Raw genomic sequence first — 15,695 nt, 5'->3', positions numbered from 1 at the left:
CTCCTAGTTTTGATTTTACTGGTACGACTGTGTGACCTCGTAGCTCCTAGTTTTGATTTTACTGGTACGACTTTGTGACCTCGTAGCTACTCCAGTTTTTATTTTACTGGTACGACTCTGTGACCTCGCAGTTCCTCCAGTTTTGATTTTGCTGGTATGACTTTGTGACCTCGTAGCTCCTAGTTTTAATTTAACTGGCACGACTTTGTGACCTCGCAGCTCCTAGTTTTAATTTTACTGGTATCCTGCATACTACTTTATCTTAAATCGTCAATTGTGTTCAAATTGTCTGTCAATTCGAGTTGTTTACTGTTCAGGTTCAGGTGCTTTTTATAAAAAAATTGCAAATTAAAATCAATTTAGGATAGCGTTGCTCAAATTTTTATTACGGAAGATGCCGTTCTGTTTTTTAGGAAATTGATACATATCAAACAGACAAAAATGAAATGTCGAAAATATGTTGAGAAAACAAATTTTGACTTTTGACAAATATTAACATGCGACATGTTATAATATTCATTTTTCAAGAGCTTTACAAATAAATAGATCTGTAGCTTAAATGTTAAAAAATGATTCGACTAGTTTTAACAAATCAAATTCAAATTTTTCAGAGAAAACTATCAAAGTCAATCTTGAATCATATGGTCTCAATTTTTTTTCAAAAAAGTTTTTAAAAGTCAAAAAGTCGCAGAAACACAGACTTGAGACACATGGTCTGGATTTTTTTCAATGTGTTTTAAGTCTGCGCCTCTGTGCGGCGCAAATATAAATCAAAATGAAAAGAAAAATTGTCAAGAATAGTCGCAAAGTAGAACACTGGAATTATATGATTTGTATTTTTTATCATTGTTCAGCAGTCGCAGAAACACAGGATTGGAAAATGACATATATTACACTTTTGTTACACCTTTGTCGTTATTTATGCGACCGCCTAAGTACTTTAATTGCATCTATAAACGGAATTGAAATCGCGTGATTGTGTAATCGTATTCTACAAAACGTATCTTACTTGATCTGATTAAATAGGTTGCATTATGAAATGCACAGTCTACGTGCACTTCACAAGTTATACTTTATTACTGAATTGTTTCAACAACACATGAAGGAATTAAGTCTTCGTCACAAACTCAATTCCAATATCTTTGCAACCTTATGGTGTAATCCTGTATTATTTCAAACTGAGATTATTTAATCTAATAAAATTGATAGTTTGAAATATCTAAGATATACCACACTGGGTTGCAAAGATAAAGGAAACACAAAATCAGAGTTTGTGGCAAAAGCTCATTTACTTTAAATCTAATAATTATTTCTACAAAATAAAGAAATGAATTTATTGATTAATTTTTATCTGAATCTTATCGACAGCTGACTTCATTTATTCAGAACTTAATGATCATCATGTTCAAGCAAAAACTTATTTAGATAGAGTATCAAATTATATTGTCCAGAACTTAATGATAATCATAAAAAGACTATTCCAAAAACATAACCTCCCATATTTCCCATTTGTTTATTTCTTTTTATCTTTGCATTTATTAGATTTACTTGGCTTTCAGGGCGCTTCGCGTCCATCTTCGTTTTAACTTTTTATTAACCATGTTCTTATAATTCATTTTTTATAATTTTTGTAAAATAAAATGGTACGAGGCATTAGTAAATAATTTAAAATAATTATCTATCATCTATTTTCTCCTTTCTCCATCTGCACGTCTGCAGTTTCTCATTTTCTTGCCTCCCTTTGCCCGTCCATTTAAGGTACTGCTTTTGAAATAATGTTTACGAGTCGCAGTCTTTCCGCCATTATAAGACAGTGCAGGATCCCCCTCTCCGTTATTTTTGTTTTGCTTGATTATAATTGCAGCCTCAGCACTGAACATTCTGTCTATACATGCATTGGCTAGGTCATCACTTCTAGCACTTCAAGTTAGTTTCTATTTGCAGCGAGGGTCGAGTAATAGCTTCCCTGCACCGCTCTTTTTTACTTTTCTGTACAAGGAGGGTTGCTACCAATCATAGATAAAGATAGATTGCGCATAAGACGACATTTTTCATCTTGAAAGATAGAAATGTACAGAGACGTTTTGAAGATATTCCTATTATATAGATTAACTAGGTCGGTTGTGAACATTGGCTGTTCTTATGTTATTGAGTACTTGTGGTGTACATGAGTTCTGTAGAGAGAAATTTATGTTAGTTTAGTCCTTCTCATGTCCTTTTTTAGTACTCGTCAATATGATATATTGCTTAGTGAAATATTGTTGTTCAAATAGTTCCATTCCCGGAGTTATTTTACACTCTAATATGAAATCCAGTAAAACACCAAACCACCCCGCTTATTATTGAAGTACACTTTGACCCCTAGAAGTATGAGTTCGCGGACTGTACAATTCTTGGTGATTTTGCGTACATAAGCTATCTATGTTTATTTATTTATCTATGGTTGCTACTCAACAAAGGATAATCAAGTGACCCACTCAGAGGTAATTTTGTTGTAGGATCCAACAGAGAAATGTCCTCGAGTCTCATTTTGCTGCAATTGTGAGAAGGTTAGATGGTAGGTAGAGGAGAGTTGGAGATGAGGATAAGGGTTTGTAGGAGTGGCATATTAGGAATGTTTCGTTAAAATCACTCCATTTGTCCAAATGTTATACTGTTTACCAGTCCAGCGGAATTCCTGAGGAAGTATCACATTTAGTGTGCACCGCTGTATTCAGAATGCGGAGTTGTCCCCTTTTATCAGCTCTGCTCAGGGAGCAGGGAAAGGGTCCTTCCAGAAAGAGCTCCGATCGCTAATTGGAGTGGTTGTGAAACCGGATTAGTATTAAATAAATAAATAAATAACGATTTATTGTGATAAAATCAAATAGTGATTATCATTCACTATTAATTATGAAACAAAAAGATTATCGGTTCAGCAGTCTCTGGATATGAGGAATACCAGATTTTTTATATTTTTCTGTCCTGGCATGATTAACATGATACTGCTCCTGGTGGCGTAGTTGATGTTCATGTGGGTGAACTGCAGCAGGGAAGAGATGACGATGTTTAGAAGATTTAATACATTTCTTTGCAAAAGAGAGGCATAGCTTGTCCCTTCTTGACTCCAGGGTCTCCAGTTCACAGGACTCCAATGCACTTATAAATACCCAACATATTTAGTATTAGACAAAGTAGCTCTTTGTTATTCTTATTGTTATTTCTTGACTTAGTACCCCGGCCGTGGGTACTGTGGTTAAAAAGGAGGCTAGCTAATTGAGAATGGGGTTCAGGGCCGCTTGGCCTTCCCTCCCTCCATATGTGCAGACACCTTTCTCAGCGTCCACTGCAAAAAGTGCAGAGAGCTTTCTAGCAGAGCTCTGTATTTAATTTTTAATTTTGGCTCTTTTATCGATTTTTTTCCATGGATTTTGAAAAATCGAAATTTTCTAACCATTCATACCTTCCTTTGGATCAATTTGGGCACAGGTTATGAACAATAAATGAACATCGTAAAACATATTATATTTACATTGTTTTAACCCTGTTCATCCTGAACCCCTCCGATCCGCGGCCCTATCATAGCACGGTTAAATATCTTACCTTCTCAACTTGTTCAAGGTATAGTTTTCCTATTTGAAAAAGTATAATTCTCGAAGATTGGACATGGTTGTAGCTCGCGCATAAACTTACACATATTTTCGCGCTTTATTAATTTCCTAGAATTAATATGGTTTTGTATTATGTGATTTCGCGAAACTGGACTTTTTTTTGGTTTACGTAATTAACACAAATTTTTGCGTGAAGCTCTTCCGTAATTGAAAGAAAGTGTTACGCGTAATTATGGTGTGTCATTTTTAATATTCATATTGCTTTCTGAATTTTTGAAAATCACACTTTAAAGGGGCCCTAAATATATCATTTAAAAAAAATATTTTTTTCCGGAAGAGTCAAATGTGGTGGCCCGGAAGGGGAAATAGTGGTGGCTCATGGCTGCCGGAAGATAAAATATCTAATATGTGGCAGATTTGGCGAAACAGTGGTGGCTTATGCCCGCCTGCCTTCCCCCGATCAGTGCATGGTTGTGTCCCTAATTGAAAAAAATGTGGTATTACGAGTTTGTTGAAATAAACCATGGTTTGTTGAAACAGTCCCGATAAATTACAGGGTGTCCTTCGAAACAGTTGAGATACTACGTAGTACGTACGACTCTTGAACTATTAATCACAAAATTTGGAAATCCGGCATTTTAAAATTTTGTTATTATTTCAAGAACTTCCTTGTAAAAAAATGTTAACGAATGAATACCGCACATTATTTTAAAGACGATCTTCTAGCTGTCTCTCAATTGTAATATGTTCTGAGGGGTATACTCGGTATAACTGTACTTGCAGTATTTGTTTTGTTTATCTCTGTATTGTTTGTGAAAGCAGAAAGGTGTGAAAAGGTTAATTGATTCTAAAGTATCTTTTTATCAGTTTGTTTAGACCTGAGTAATTTATTTTGCATTACAATACAGCAGAGTATATGTACAATACATAGAGAATAGAATATATAGAGAGGAATTCACTGGAAAAAAGTGTAAAACGGCCATTTTGTTGTACTGTTTCCATACTGCAGGTGTACTTCACATATTTATGCTATATAACCTGTTGGGCCCTGGAATATCATTTTATAGAAAATCTAAAATTATTTTTAAAAGAAAACCAAATTATGAAATAGGCTGGTTTCATAATTGACCAATGATCATTTCACATAGACTCTATGCCTTCCACTTTACAAACGATGATTTTCCGTTATAACTATAAATCAAATGATTTTTTTATTCACCTAATTCATTATAAAGTTTATTTAACAGTTTAAAAAATTCGAAATTGAAATGAATAGTCTAGGGAACATACTGTATTAATGTACTCTACTGAATATAATTTGTAAACATTTACATGATTTGTACACGTTGAACTCCCTTTCAGGTTTAAAGGGACTGAACAAATTCATACCGAGAGATTCTTTTAATTCCTCTCTATATATTCTATTCTCTATGGTACAATACAGTACAATGACAGTACAGTGCAGTACAGTTCAATACAGTACAGTACAGTATATACTGTATAACCTATAAAAAGAGATAAAAACTAAACACAAAATACTTATTTAACATAAAATTCCTAAAATGTCACTATCACTGTTGGTAACCCTGTATTATATAATTCATAGCAGTTACACATTATACAGGGTGTCCCAAAAAACATGGGAATTCAGTGACGAATTCGATATCGTCTTTGTTATGAATTAGCATTGTAATACCTAATTTCAAAAGCCATTATTATTATGTCTGCTAGAGTTTATTTAATGAAAAGGGTAAAAGACTGCAAAGATGTGTCTATAATGTCTCCCAAGATGAACAGTGAATTCGGACAAGTTTACTCTGTTTGTATACTGTAATTTTCTTGTTTTACTAAGTACAACCGGTTGCAGTCAAAACATAAACAAACAAAATGTAAACATAGCAGACGAAACTCTTACAGATTACAGCATTCTCAGTAGGTATCACTATACTTAATCAAAGAATTATCTGAAAAGACGATATCGAATTCGTCACTGAATTCCCATGTTTTTTGGGACACCCTGTACTATCCGAAGACCGTAGTGCCACAGAATTTCTTCTGGAGGGTTTAGTTAGGCTTAGGATTTACAACCCTGGTCGATCAAGAACTTCAGCTCCTTGATACCTCTGCAAACCTACATCCTTCGTACCAGAGACAAAAACCCTAATCAGCTATCACGATTAAACCACTGTTTCCAGGATAATTCACATTATAAAATTTTAATTCTCAGTTAAAATACAACTAAAATGGCCATCCTAGAGTTTGTTGAGAAGCAAATAATGATTTAAAAGTAATTTTCAATCATAACAAAATTATAAAACACCCTTTAGTTCGTGAAAACATTCATAAAATAAATTTTAAAAAACTTCAATTAAAACAAACAAAATGGGATTTTTATTAAAAACCTACTTTGAGAATGAGATTGAAGGAAGACGATTTTTCTTCTGATTCCTTCTGGTTATTAATGTATTTCATTGAATTCTCGTTAAAAATGTGTTCATATCAGAGTAAATAATAATGAGATTTCTGCAAAAACAACTGATTTTATAAAATCTGACAATCTGTCAAATGTCTTAATTTAATTGGATGAGTTTTCATTTTCTTACAGACAAATATGTTTTTATACAAATATTATTTTGTTAAATATCAAACCCTCAATATGAGAACATATTTTTAATATGTTTTTATACAAATATTATTTTGTTAAATATCAAACCCTCAATATGAGAACATATTTTTAATAATATTATTTTGTTAAATATCAAACCCTGAATGTGAGAACATATTTTTAATTTATCGTAATTGTAAACTTTGTATCTTTGTAATACTATTTGTAAGTTTTAAAAACTAGTTTGTTTGTTTTATTCTAATAATTATATAAAACTAATCTTCTTACAACAAATAGCTCTCAGGAGAACAGAGAGAAATTGTTTTCCTGAAACTAAAACACTAACATGGTCGATCAGTGTCAAAATAATGAATGTTTAATTTTTAAGTTTAAGAAGACATTCATTAGAAATTTATCTCTGTAAGTTTGTTGACCAAAAACTCGATTGATTGAACCCGAGCTGATCTAGCTGATCTAGCCCTGGTTAGTTCATGGGATATTCTTTGTAATTTTGAGCATCCATAAACCTTCCCTGGGGTCATGTGAGGTCCCACACAAAATTTGTGCCCGATCGGTTCCGCCGTTTTGACGTTTATTGGATACAAACAGACAGCAAACAAACAAGCAAAGTATACATCTAGATAGATGGGTAAGTCGAAATTAAGATGCTGAAAAACTTTTTACTTTAGATCGTATACAACCCACACCTATAGTAATGAAAAGTTACACCCAACTGACCCTGTACAGTGAGAACCAGAAAACTATAAATTAAACTTCGCTTTTACTTCTGAAGGATTTAAGTTAGAATTGTTTAACGGGAGTTTAATATGTCTCAAATTAATCTAAAAGAAGCTTTCCGCAACACTGCATACTCAGTTCAACTACTTTATATAGCCGGTTTTTCACTTTAACAAATATAAAGGATTTGATTCGGTATCCTGTAATAAATTGTAACAAATCTAAAGTATTTTGTAACAAATCTGAGGTGGATTTGAATTGGTATCCTGTAACAAATTTAAAGGAATTAAATTGGTATCCTGTAACAAATCTAAAGGATTTGGATTCGTATCCTGTAACAAATCTAAAGGATTTGGATTCGTATCCTGTAACAAATCTAAAGGATTTTAATTAGTATCCTGTAACAAATCTAAAGGATTTGAAATGGTATCCCGTAACAAATCTAAAGGATTTTAATTGGTATCCTGTAATAAATCTGAAGAATTTGAATTGATATTCTGTAACAAACCTAAAGGATTTGAATTGGTATCCTGTAACAAACCTAAAGGATTTGAATTGGTATTCTGAAACAAATCTAAAGGATTTGAATTGGTATCCTATATCAAATCTAAAGGATTTAAGAATTGGTATCCTGAAACAAATCTAAAGAATTTGAATTGGTATCTTTTAATAAATCTAAAGGATTTGAATTCGTATCATGTAACAAATCTAAAGGATTTTAATTGGTATCCTGTAACAAATCTAAAGGATTTGAATTGGTATCCTGTAACAAACCTAAATGATTTGAATTGGTATCTTGTAACAAATTTAGAAATTTTAATTGATATCCTGTAATAAATCTGAAGAATTTTAATTGGTATCCTGTTACAAATCTAAAGGATCGAATTGGTATCCTTATCAAATCTAAAGGAATTAAATTGGTATCCTGTAATAAATCTAAAGGATTTAAAAATTAGTATCCTGTGACAAATCTAAAGAATTTGAATTGATATCTTTTAACAAATCTAAAGGATTTGAATTCGTATTATGCAACAAATTTAAAGGAATTAAATTGGTATCCTGTAACAAATCTAAGGTGGATTTGAACTGGTATCCTATAACCAATTTAAAGGATTTGAATTAGTATCCTGTAACAAATTTAAAGGAATTAAATTGGTATCCTGTAACAAATCTAAAGGATTTGAATTGGTATATTTTAACAAATCTCTAAAGGATTTGAATTCGTATCATGTAACAAATCTAAAGGATTTGAATTGATATCTTGTAAAAAATCTAAAGAATTTGAATTAGTATCCTGTAAAAAATCTAAAAGATTTTAATTGGTATCCTGTAATAAATCTTAAGAATTTGAATTGGTATCCTGTAGCAAATCTAAAGGATTTGAATTGGTATCCCGTAACAAATCTAAAGGGGTTGAATTGGATTCCCGTAACAAATCTAAAGGGGTTGAATTGGTATCCTGAAACAACTCTAAAGGAATTGAACTCGTATCCTATAACAAATCTAAAGGATTTGAATTCGTATCCTATAGCAAATCTAAAGAATTTGAATTGGTATCCTGTAACAAATCTGAAGGATTTGAATTCGTATCGTAAATTTAAATATGTAAAAGGTTAAATTGAAACAATAATTTGCATTATTATCCTATATAAAAAATCGTCCGTGAATAAATAATTTGTTACCATAATAAAACTTCATGATGGGTTTTGTTACTGCGCGGAGAATGATATTGCAGGGCCCGGTGTGGGTTGAGAGGCGGGGACGGATAGAAGAATAAGGAGTAGAATACCCTACTCTACAGAGGCTAGTTTCAAGTCATTTCTCAGGGTGTCTAGAATCACTGGGATAAAGGTGGCTGAGAGAAATTGACACTTTTTTCACTTATGGTACAGAAACATCGCAGAGCTTTAAATACAGTTAATATTTATAGATATTGAGATTCTTTCGCAGTTTTCCCGCTATCATACTTTTATATATGTGAGTTTAAAAGGAAATTGATAATATTAAAATCAAAAAAAATAAGAACAATCCACGTGAATCAACTCTATGGAAGAACTTGGATAAGTTCAAAATTAATTGATTTATTATGGACTGACAGTCCGTGATTATCAACGGATTATTCAGAAAGAGAAATCTAGAATTTGTTTCGCATCATCAAAATAGATAAATCTTAACTTTTAATTATAATTGTATTATGCTAGTGTGATTTTTTCTTCTAATTTAAAGTTTTCTTTAAAAACTCCGTTCAGAAAAGAGTCACGTTTTTTGGAACCAACCTTTTAAGGGTTAGAAGGAACAGATTTGGATAAAAGATAAGAGTTTGCATGTATAACCATAATCAGAGTTAAATACAGGGGCGAGGAAGGAATTTGTCCAGGGGGGTGTTCAAGATTATTTTTTTTTTGGGGGGGGGGGTGGTAGCCACCGTTGAAGGCTGCATCTCCCTGGAAATTATAGTTTTCACTTCTTAAGGAGGAGGGGGGGGGGGGTCTATACCCCCACCTATATAATACAAAGACCAGATTTAAATCTAAACAATGACTGAGAGGGTGCTTGTTTTCAAATATTTTCCTTTCTTGGTTAAACATGAAGATTATAATTTGATAGTATTCTTACTAAAAAGGGTTGCCCACCTTTAAAATACAAAAACCAGTTTCAAATCTAGACAATGACTGAGAGGGTGCTTGTTTTCAAATATTTTCCTTTCTTGGTTAAACATGAAGATTATAATTTGATAGTATTCTTACTAAAAAGGATTGCCCCCTTCATGTACATTTGGGTAAAATCTGTATATAAGTTTTTTATTATGGAATATGGACATCCATATTTTTACCAAACTAAAACTCATTCGTGGCCATGCAATTACCAAATATTTTTAACTTTAACTCAATATTGTTTAATCTTTAGACTTAAAAGATTTGAACTCCTCGTTCTGAGGAAGGTTGTTTCTAAAAATATCGGGTGCCTCTAAAATATTCCCCATTAAAAAAATGGAAAAATTAGTCGAGATAGTTAAAAAATAATAAAAATACAATTATTTCTGATGTATATCATCAGGAAAATTAGTTTAAAATGATTTTTTCTCGGACCTTTTCTCGGACATCCTGTCGATTTATGAAAGGATGAGCGGATCCGCGCAGGTTCAGGTTTTAATTGCGGTCAGTCTAGCTCAGGGCGTCTTGTACTATAGCTCTGCAGGTGTTCAGTCATAAATGAAACCTTGAGTAGGGACCGTGATACACAATCAGTCCCAGCTTTCAAAATATATAATTATCAATGTTTCAGATTTCATCAGTGAAAAAATATCGTAAGACGATATTAAAAATGAAATATAAAAGTAATCTCCGTGAAATTCGACTCAGTGACAGAGTTTGAAATCTAGATTATTTGGTAAAATACTGAAATCATTTCAAGATTTGAGAACAATCGTATTTTAACAAATACCTTGGATTTTATAAGAAAAAAGTTCAAAATAAGATGAAGAGAGAAAAAAGAAGTAAATTTATGAAGATCGGACTCGATCTTTTCCTTTATACAATTAGTAAGTTTGCCCTCTACAATCATTTACATTTCAGATTCAAATAATCTTCTTATCTCAGTAATATAACCCAAATAAAGCCCCTCAACCCCCGCCCCCCTTTCACTGCTGCTGCAGCTTAATANCCCACCCCGAAAACGTGTTTACCTTTTCTGTTATCTTTACCAGACCTCTGCCTTTTCATCTTTTCCATTAAATTATCTAGACTTTGATTATATTAATGCCTGGTCCCCTTTCCCGTATCTATACTCGGCCACTATTAAGATATGGCTCCCCTACTCACATATATACTTGAATACTGTTAGTCCTAGTCCCCATGCTCCCTTACCTATATTAGGATACTATCTATAAGTCCAAGTCCCCATGCTTCCTTACCTATTAGGATACTATTTAGTCCTGGTCCCCATACTCCCACCTATACTAGGATACTATTTAGTCCTAGTCCCCATGCTCCCTTACCTATACTAGGATACTATTTAGTCCTAGTCCCCATGCTTCCTTACCTATACTAGGATACTATTAAGTCCTGGTCCCCATGCTCCCTTACCTATACTAGGATACTATTTAGTCCTAGTCCCCATGCTCCCTTACCTATACTAGGATACTATTTAGTCCTGGTCGCCTGCTCCTAACTATCCTCGGATGCTACTTAGTCCTTATTCCCCTACTCCTGCCTATACTTGGAAACTGTTTAGTCCTGGTTCTCCAACTCCTATCTATACTAGGATACTATTTAGTCCTGGTCCCCTACTCTTGTCTATAATCGGAATTTTTTAGTCCTGGTCCCACTTCTCCTATTTATACAAGGATACTGTTTAGTCCTGGTTCCCTTACTCCTATCTATACTAGAATACTATTCAGTCCTGGTCCCCCTAATCCTGTAATAAACAGTCGTAATAAACCATATTCGTATCTATGCACTGCGTGTTAAAGATTGTCTGCTAATTTCTGAGAAGACCTATAGGTCTACGTCGTTACTATATATTACGGCTAAACCTTATTACGCTTATCAACAGCTAAATGCGCTTGTAAATACGTAAAACTTATAATTTAACTGCGTGTGTAACCTGTAAATAAACGTCAGTTGGAAAATACTCCGCTTTGATTACGGCAAGAAAGTAATTTGTTTCCCCGTTTAGCGACAACGAGAGATGAACCTTGAGTTCAAGACTGAGTTGTATCAGTACTTTGTTTCCTCGTTTAGCGACAATGAGAGAGGAACCTTGAGTTCAAGATTGAGTTGTATCAGTACTTTGTTACCTCGTTTAGCGACAATGAGAGAGGAACCATGAGTTCAAGATTGAGTTGTACCAGTACTTTGTTACCTCGTTTAGCGACAACGAGAGAGGAACCTTGAGTTCAAGATTGAGTTGTATCTTGAGAAACAGATACCTAAGAATACAGATAGAGTCGTATCAGGATTGATATTGACTAGTGTATTATTGCGGAACCCTGAGTTCATGATTGAGTTTAATTTGGTTTCCTAGCTTAGAGACAACGAGAGAGGAACCTTGAGTTCGAGATTGAGTTGTATCTTGTAATACTAATAACTGAGAATACGGAAGGTTATTCCTGGATTGGTACGGATCTAGAGCTATTTAATGGAGTAGGGCAGTTACCACGATCCTATCTATACTAGGATATTATTTAGTTCTGATCCCCCTTCTCCTATCTATACTAGGATACTATTTAGTCCTGCCCCCCCCCTCCCTCAACTCCCGTCTATACTCGGATACTATTCAGTCCTAGTTCCCCTATACTCCTGTCTATACTTGGAAACTGTTTAATCCTGGTTTCCTTACTCCTATATATACTAGGATACTCTGATCCCCCTACTTCTATCAATACTCAGATATTATTAGGCTTGGTCCCCTACTCCTATTCCTGTCTATGCTCGGATACTATTCAGTCTTAGTTCTCCTACTCCTGTCTCTAAAAAGATACTATTTATAGCCTTGGTCCCCTTGCTTCCATCTAAACATGGATACTATTTAGTCCTGGTTCCTCTACTCCTGTCTATACTTGGATATCTACACCTGGAGACTGGATCCTTCAACTGCAATGATTCCTCCATAAATCTTCATTTTAGGAATATCCTTGCTAAATTTGCTGAAATAAAAAGTATAAGTAGTTTTATCAAAAGATGTATCATAGTCTGATAAGTTAGATGTTAATCATTTATCAAGATTGTAACTTCAAATAAGCTAGATCAATTATATTGCACGATGTAGATGGGAAGTAAAAAAGGAGGTAGAAAGAAGGAAAGGGGTGATTAGGAGACGAACAAAATTTTAAAATTATGTTGGAATAACGAAGTGATGGAGGGTTGCATGTAGGTTTCCAGCGAAAATTTTCTTTGTATTTCGCAACCCATTTTCGCGAAAATGAATTTTACGAAAGAAGCTGTTCTATCTATACTTCCAAAATATATCATATATATAAAACTAGAAATTCGCGCCCTTCTTTCTAGGCTTTTAGGGCGCTTCGCGCCCATCTTCTATTTAAATTGTGAACATGTTCTTTTTGTTTACATTTCAAAACAAAGATGAAAAAAGTTTTGCGGATTTAAAAAAAAAAATTCGCGGATTTTCGTTTTGACGTTTTGACGTTTATTGGATACAAACAGACAGACAGACAAACAGACAAACAGACAAGCCAAATTTATATATAGATTTATCTTTAAAAAGTTCTAAACTAAAACAAAAGCAAGGTTGGCTACATTATTCGACATGAGTTGTTTAGAAAATAACGTTATTGTTAGTTTACTTGTAGGAAAGGGTACCTAGAAATATTTTTTTGTCGCTAGATGATAAAAAACCGCAAATCAGACAAAAGTATAAAATCATATTTATTCATTATTTAGTGATAGGTTTATTCGATTCAAAACTTCAAGAATTTTGCATTGTAAGATTTTAGATACATATTATTTTATATAATTTGAGGGAAAAATATTATTTGTTTCTATTTCTGAAAAGTTACATATTTTTACTTAAAGAATTATTTAGACGAAAAACAAAGATGGTTTGTTTAATTTTTAAGCTCAGAAAATATCAAAGATATTATGAAACAGAGGGAACAGTGTCTCAAGGAAACATATTCTTACTTTCATCTTCCTTCCGATCATTGCCTTGGTAAGCAGATCTTTAAACATTGTTTATGTTAGTATATAGTTTCCTACTGAACTCTAACAAATCTCAAATTATAATATGTAACAAAATTTGTTGGAGCACTGGAGCCAAATTCTACTTAGTATTACAAGACTTAAAAACTTGATAAATGTATCATTTACTCTCAGACAAATTAGAATCAATGGAAATTTAAACCCCCGAGGAATTCAATGATAAACCCTTGGGGGTTTAAATTTCCATTGATTCTAATTTGTCTGAGAGTAAATGACATTCCTTATTAAAGAGGGGATTCAATGATAAACCCGAGGGCTTGCGGATTTTGCGGATTTTTTTTGCCTTTGTAGATTTTCAAAGTATCTTTCAATGAAAATATCCCGGAGGGATTAAATGAAAATTGTTGCATACCAAAAAACCAGCTTTTTATAAAGGAATGATAATTTTCGTTGGACAAAGTTTGAAGAAAAATGCAATTGAGTACTTTGGCTTTAGTGCTTTAACAAAGGAATTAAGTCTTTGCCACACACTCTGTTTTTGTAGAACTTCAGAACTCATAGAGATTTCAAACTACAAATTCATTTAGATCAAATAGTCAAAAAGTTTGAAATTGCATAGCTTTGCACAATTAGGAATTGGAAAGATTAAGGTATTAGATTTGAGTTTTTGCCCCAAAGACTCAATTCCTTTTGTTAGATGAAAATTTGACACTTATTAGAGTGTAGAGCCAGCCAGCTCACTGATCAGTTTATAATTTCATGCGAATTCCAAACAAGATGCAAACCAACCCTAACATTTCCTTTGTAATATTGAATAACCGAAAGTATTAACGTAATAACGAACATTTTTATTTAATTTGTGAACTATAGGTTTCTAACATAATATTTAGCAGGACCTAACTCAGTGTTAAGATTGTTAAGATAATTAAATCTTTATGAATACTTTTATTGCAAAGCGGAAAAATGTTTAGAAGAAAACTGAAATTCCTAAGTTTGCTTTGTTTGGGGTTGCTTATCTTGATGTCATGGCTAGGAAAGTCCAATTTAGAAATTCCAAAAATTCCGTTCATTTATTTTCTGATAAACAAAACACTTCAATTAATTTTATTGTTGAATTAAATCAATAACATTTAATTAAGAAAATATATTAAAATCTCTAAATTATAGTATAGCGAACAAAAATATGCGATTAAAGTGACAAAGATTTCTGAGTTTCCCAAGCATGGCGATTCTTCTTAAATACACAACAAATTTTGTATACTACCTCGGGAGTTGGAAACGAAACTTTTCCTCGAAAAAAGTTTTAAAAGTCTACCAACCCAAGTTGGAAGCTAATAACATTCCCCATGGCCCCAACGAGTTCCCTGAAATCAAAATTTAAGGCAAATCGGTTATGTGGTTCCTGGGTTATGATCTACACCCCAAACTAACCAGAGTGAGAAGCATTCGGTATTTTTTATTTGAAATGAAACGTGCTTTGGTCTATGATTCTACAATCTTTAAACTTACAGATTTGTTTATTTATACTTTTTCATTCAAAACGTATATACCGACAAAAAAATATTTAAGAAAAAAGGTTAAAAAATTATGTATAATGGGTCAAATTGTGATCGCCAGTTACAGCTTTCTGAAATTTTGACAGAACCGTTAAATCCACGTGTCTAACAAACAAACAAACAGAGATTAGTACTTTATATATTTATATTTGAAAATTATTGAGACACTAGTATTTACTGGACTATTTTAGTTGATAATGAAATAAATTAGTATTGGGACACAAATCCTTTTTAACAACAAACCTTAACAAGTTAACAACTAACCTTATAGTTACTAATCTCCTTAATCTTCAGGTTTATTTGACGGAATGGGTTCAGATATCAGCTCCGGAGTTACGTAGTCGTTGCAAGGAGTCAGGAAGGAGAACTCTTTTCATCTTCATAAGGTGGGAAACAATTCTTTTAGTATTGGAGTCTTGGAATAAATTACATATTTCTGAAGTACTTTCTGGGACTGAGACCCCTTCTAATAGAAGACCCCAAGATTTTCACCGTAAACAACCCTAACTTATAGAGACACCAGGATTTACATATTGTAATGGGGGAG

At 33.1% G+C, this 15,695-nt stretch overlaps 1 protein-coding gene across 4 annotated transcripts in view; it reads left to right on the top strand.

The window, feature by feature from the left end:
* Positions 1 to 10,191: 10,191 nt before the first annotated feature.
* The window catches only part of LOC111699437 (phospholipid phosphatase 3), a 20,413-nt gene continuing 14,909 nt past the window's right edge, over positions 10,192 to 15,695 (top strand). For 3 of the 4 annotated variants that reach the window (XM_023470117.1, XM_023470115.1, XM_023470116.1), the window contains exons 1-4: positions 10,192 to 10,474; positions 12,467 to 12,560; positions 13,542 to 13,602; positions 15,443 to 15,534. In XM_023470117.1, coding sequence (XP_023325885.1) covers positions 10,411 to 10,474; positions 12,467 to 12,560; positions 13,542 to 13,602; positions 15,443 to 15,534 — 311 coding nt within the window. In that variant the 5' untranslated portion in view covers positions 10,192 to 10,410. The remainder of the gene's footprint in view (positions 10,475 to 12,466; positions 12,561 to 13,541; positions 13,603 to 15,442; positions 15,535 to 15,695) is intronic. The other variant, XM_023470114.1, reaches the window with a different exon arrangement.

The sequence above is a fragment of the Eurytemora carolleeae genome, unplaced genomic scaffold (genome assembly GCF_000591075.1).
Source record: "Eurytemora carolleeae unplaced genomic scaffold, Eaff_2.0 scaffold314, whole genome shotgun sequence".
Lineage (NCBI taxonomy): Eukaryota > Metazoa > Arthropoda > Copepoda > Calanoida > Temoridae > Eurytemora > Eurytemora carolleeae.
Note: the sequence above shows the minus strand (reverse complement) of the source record. Positions and strands in the feature narration are given on the sequence as shown.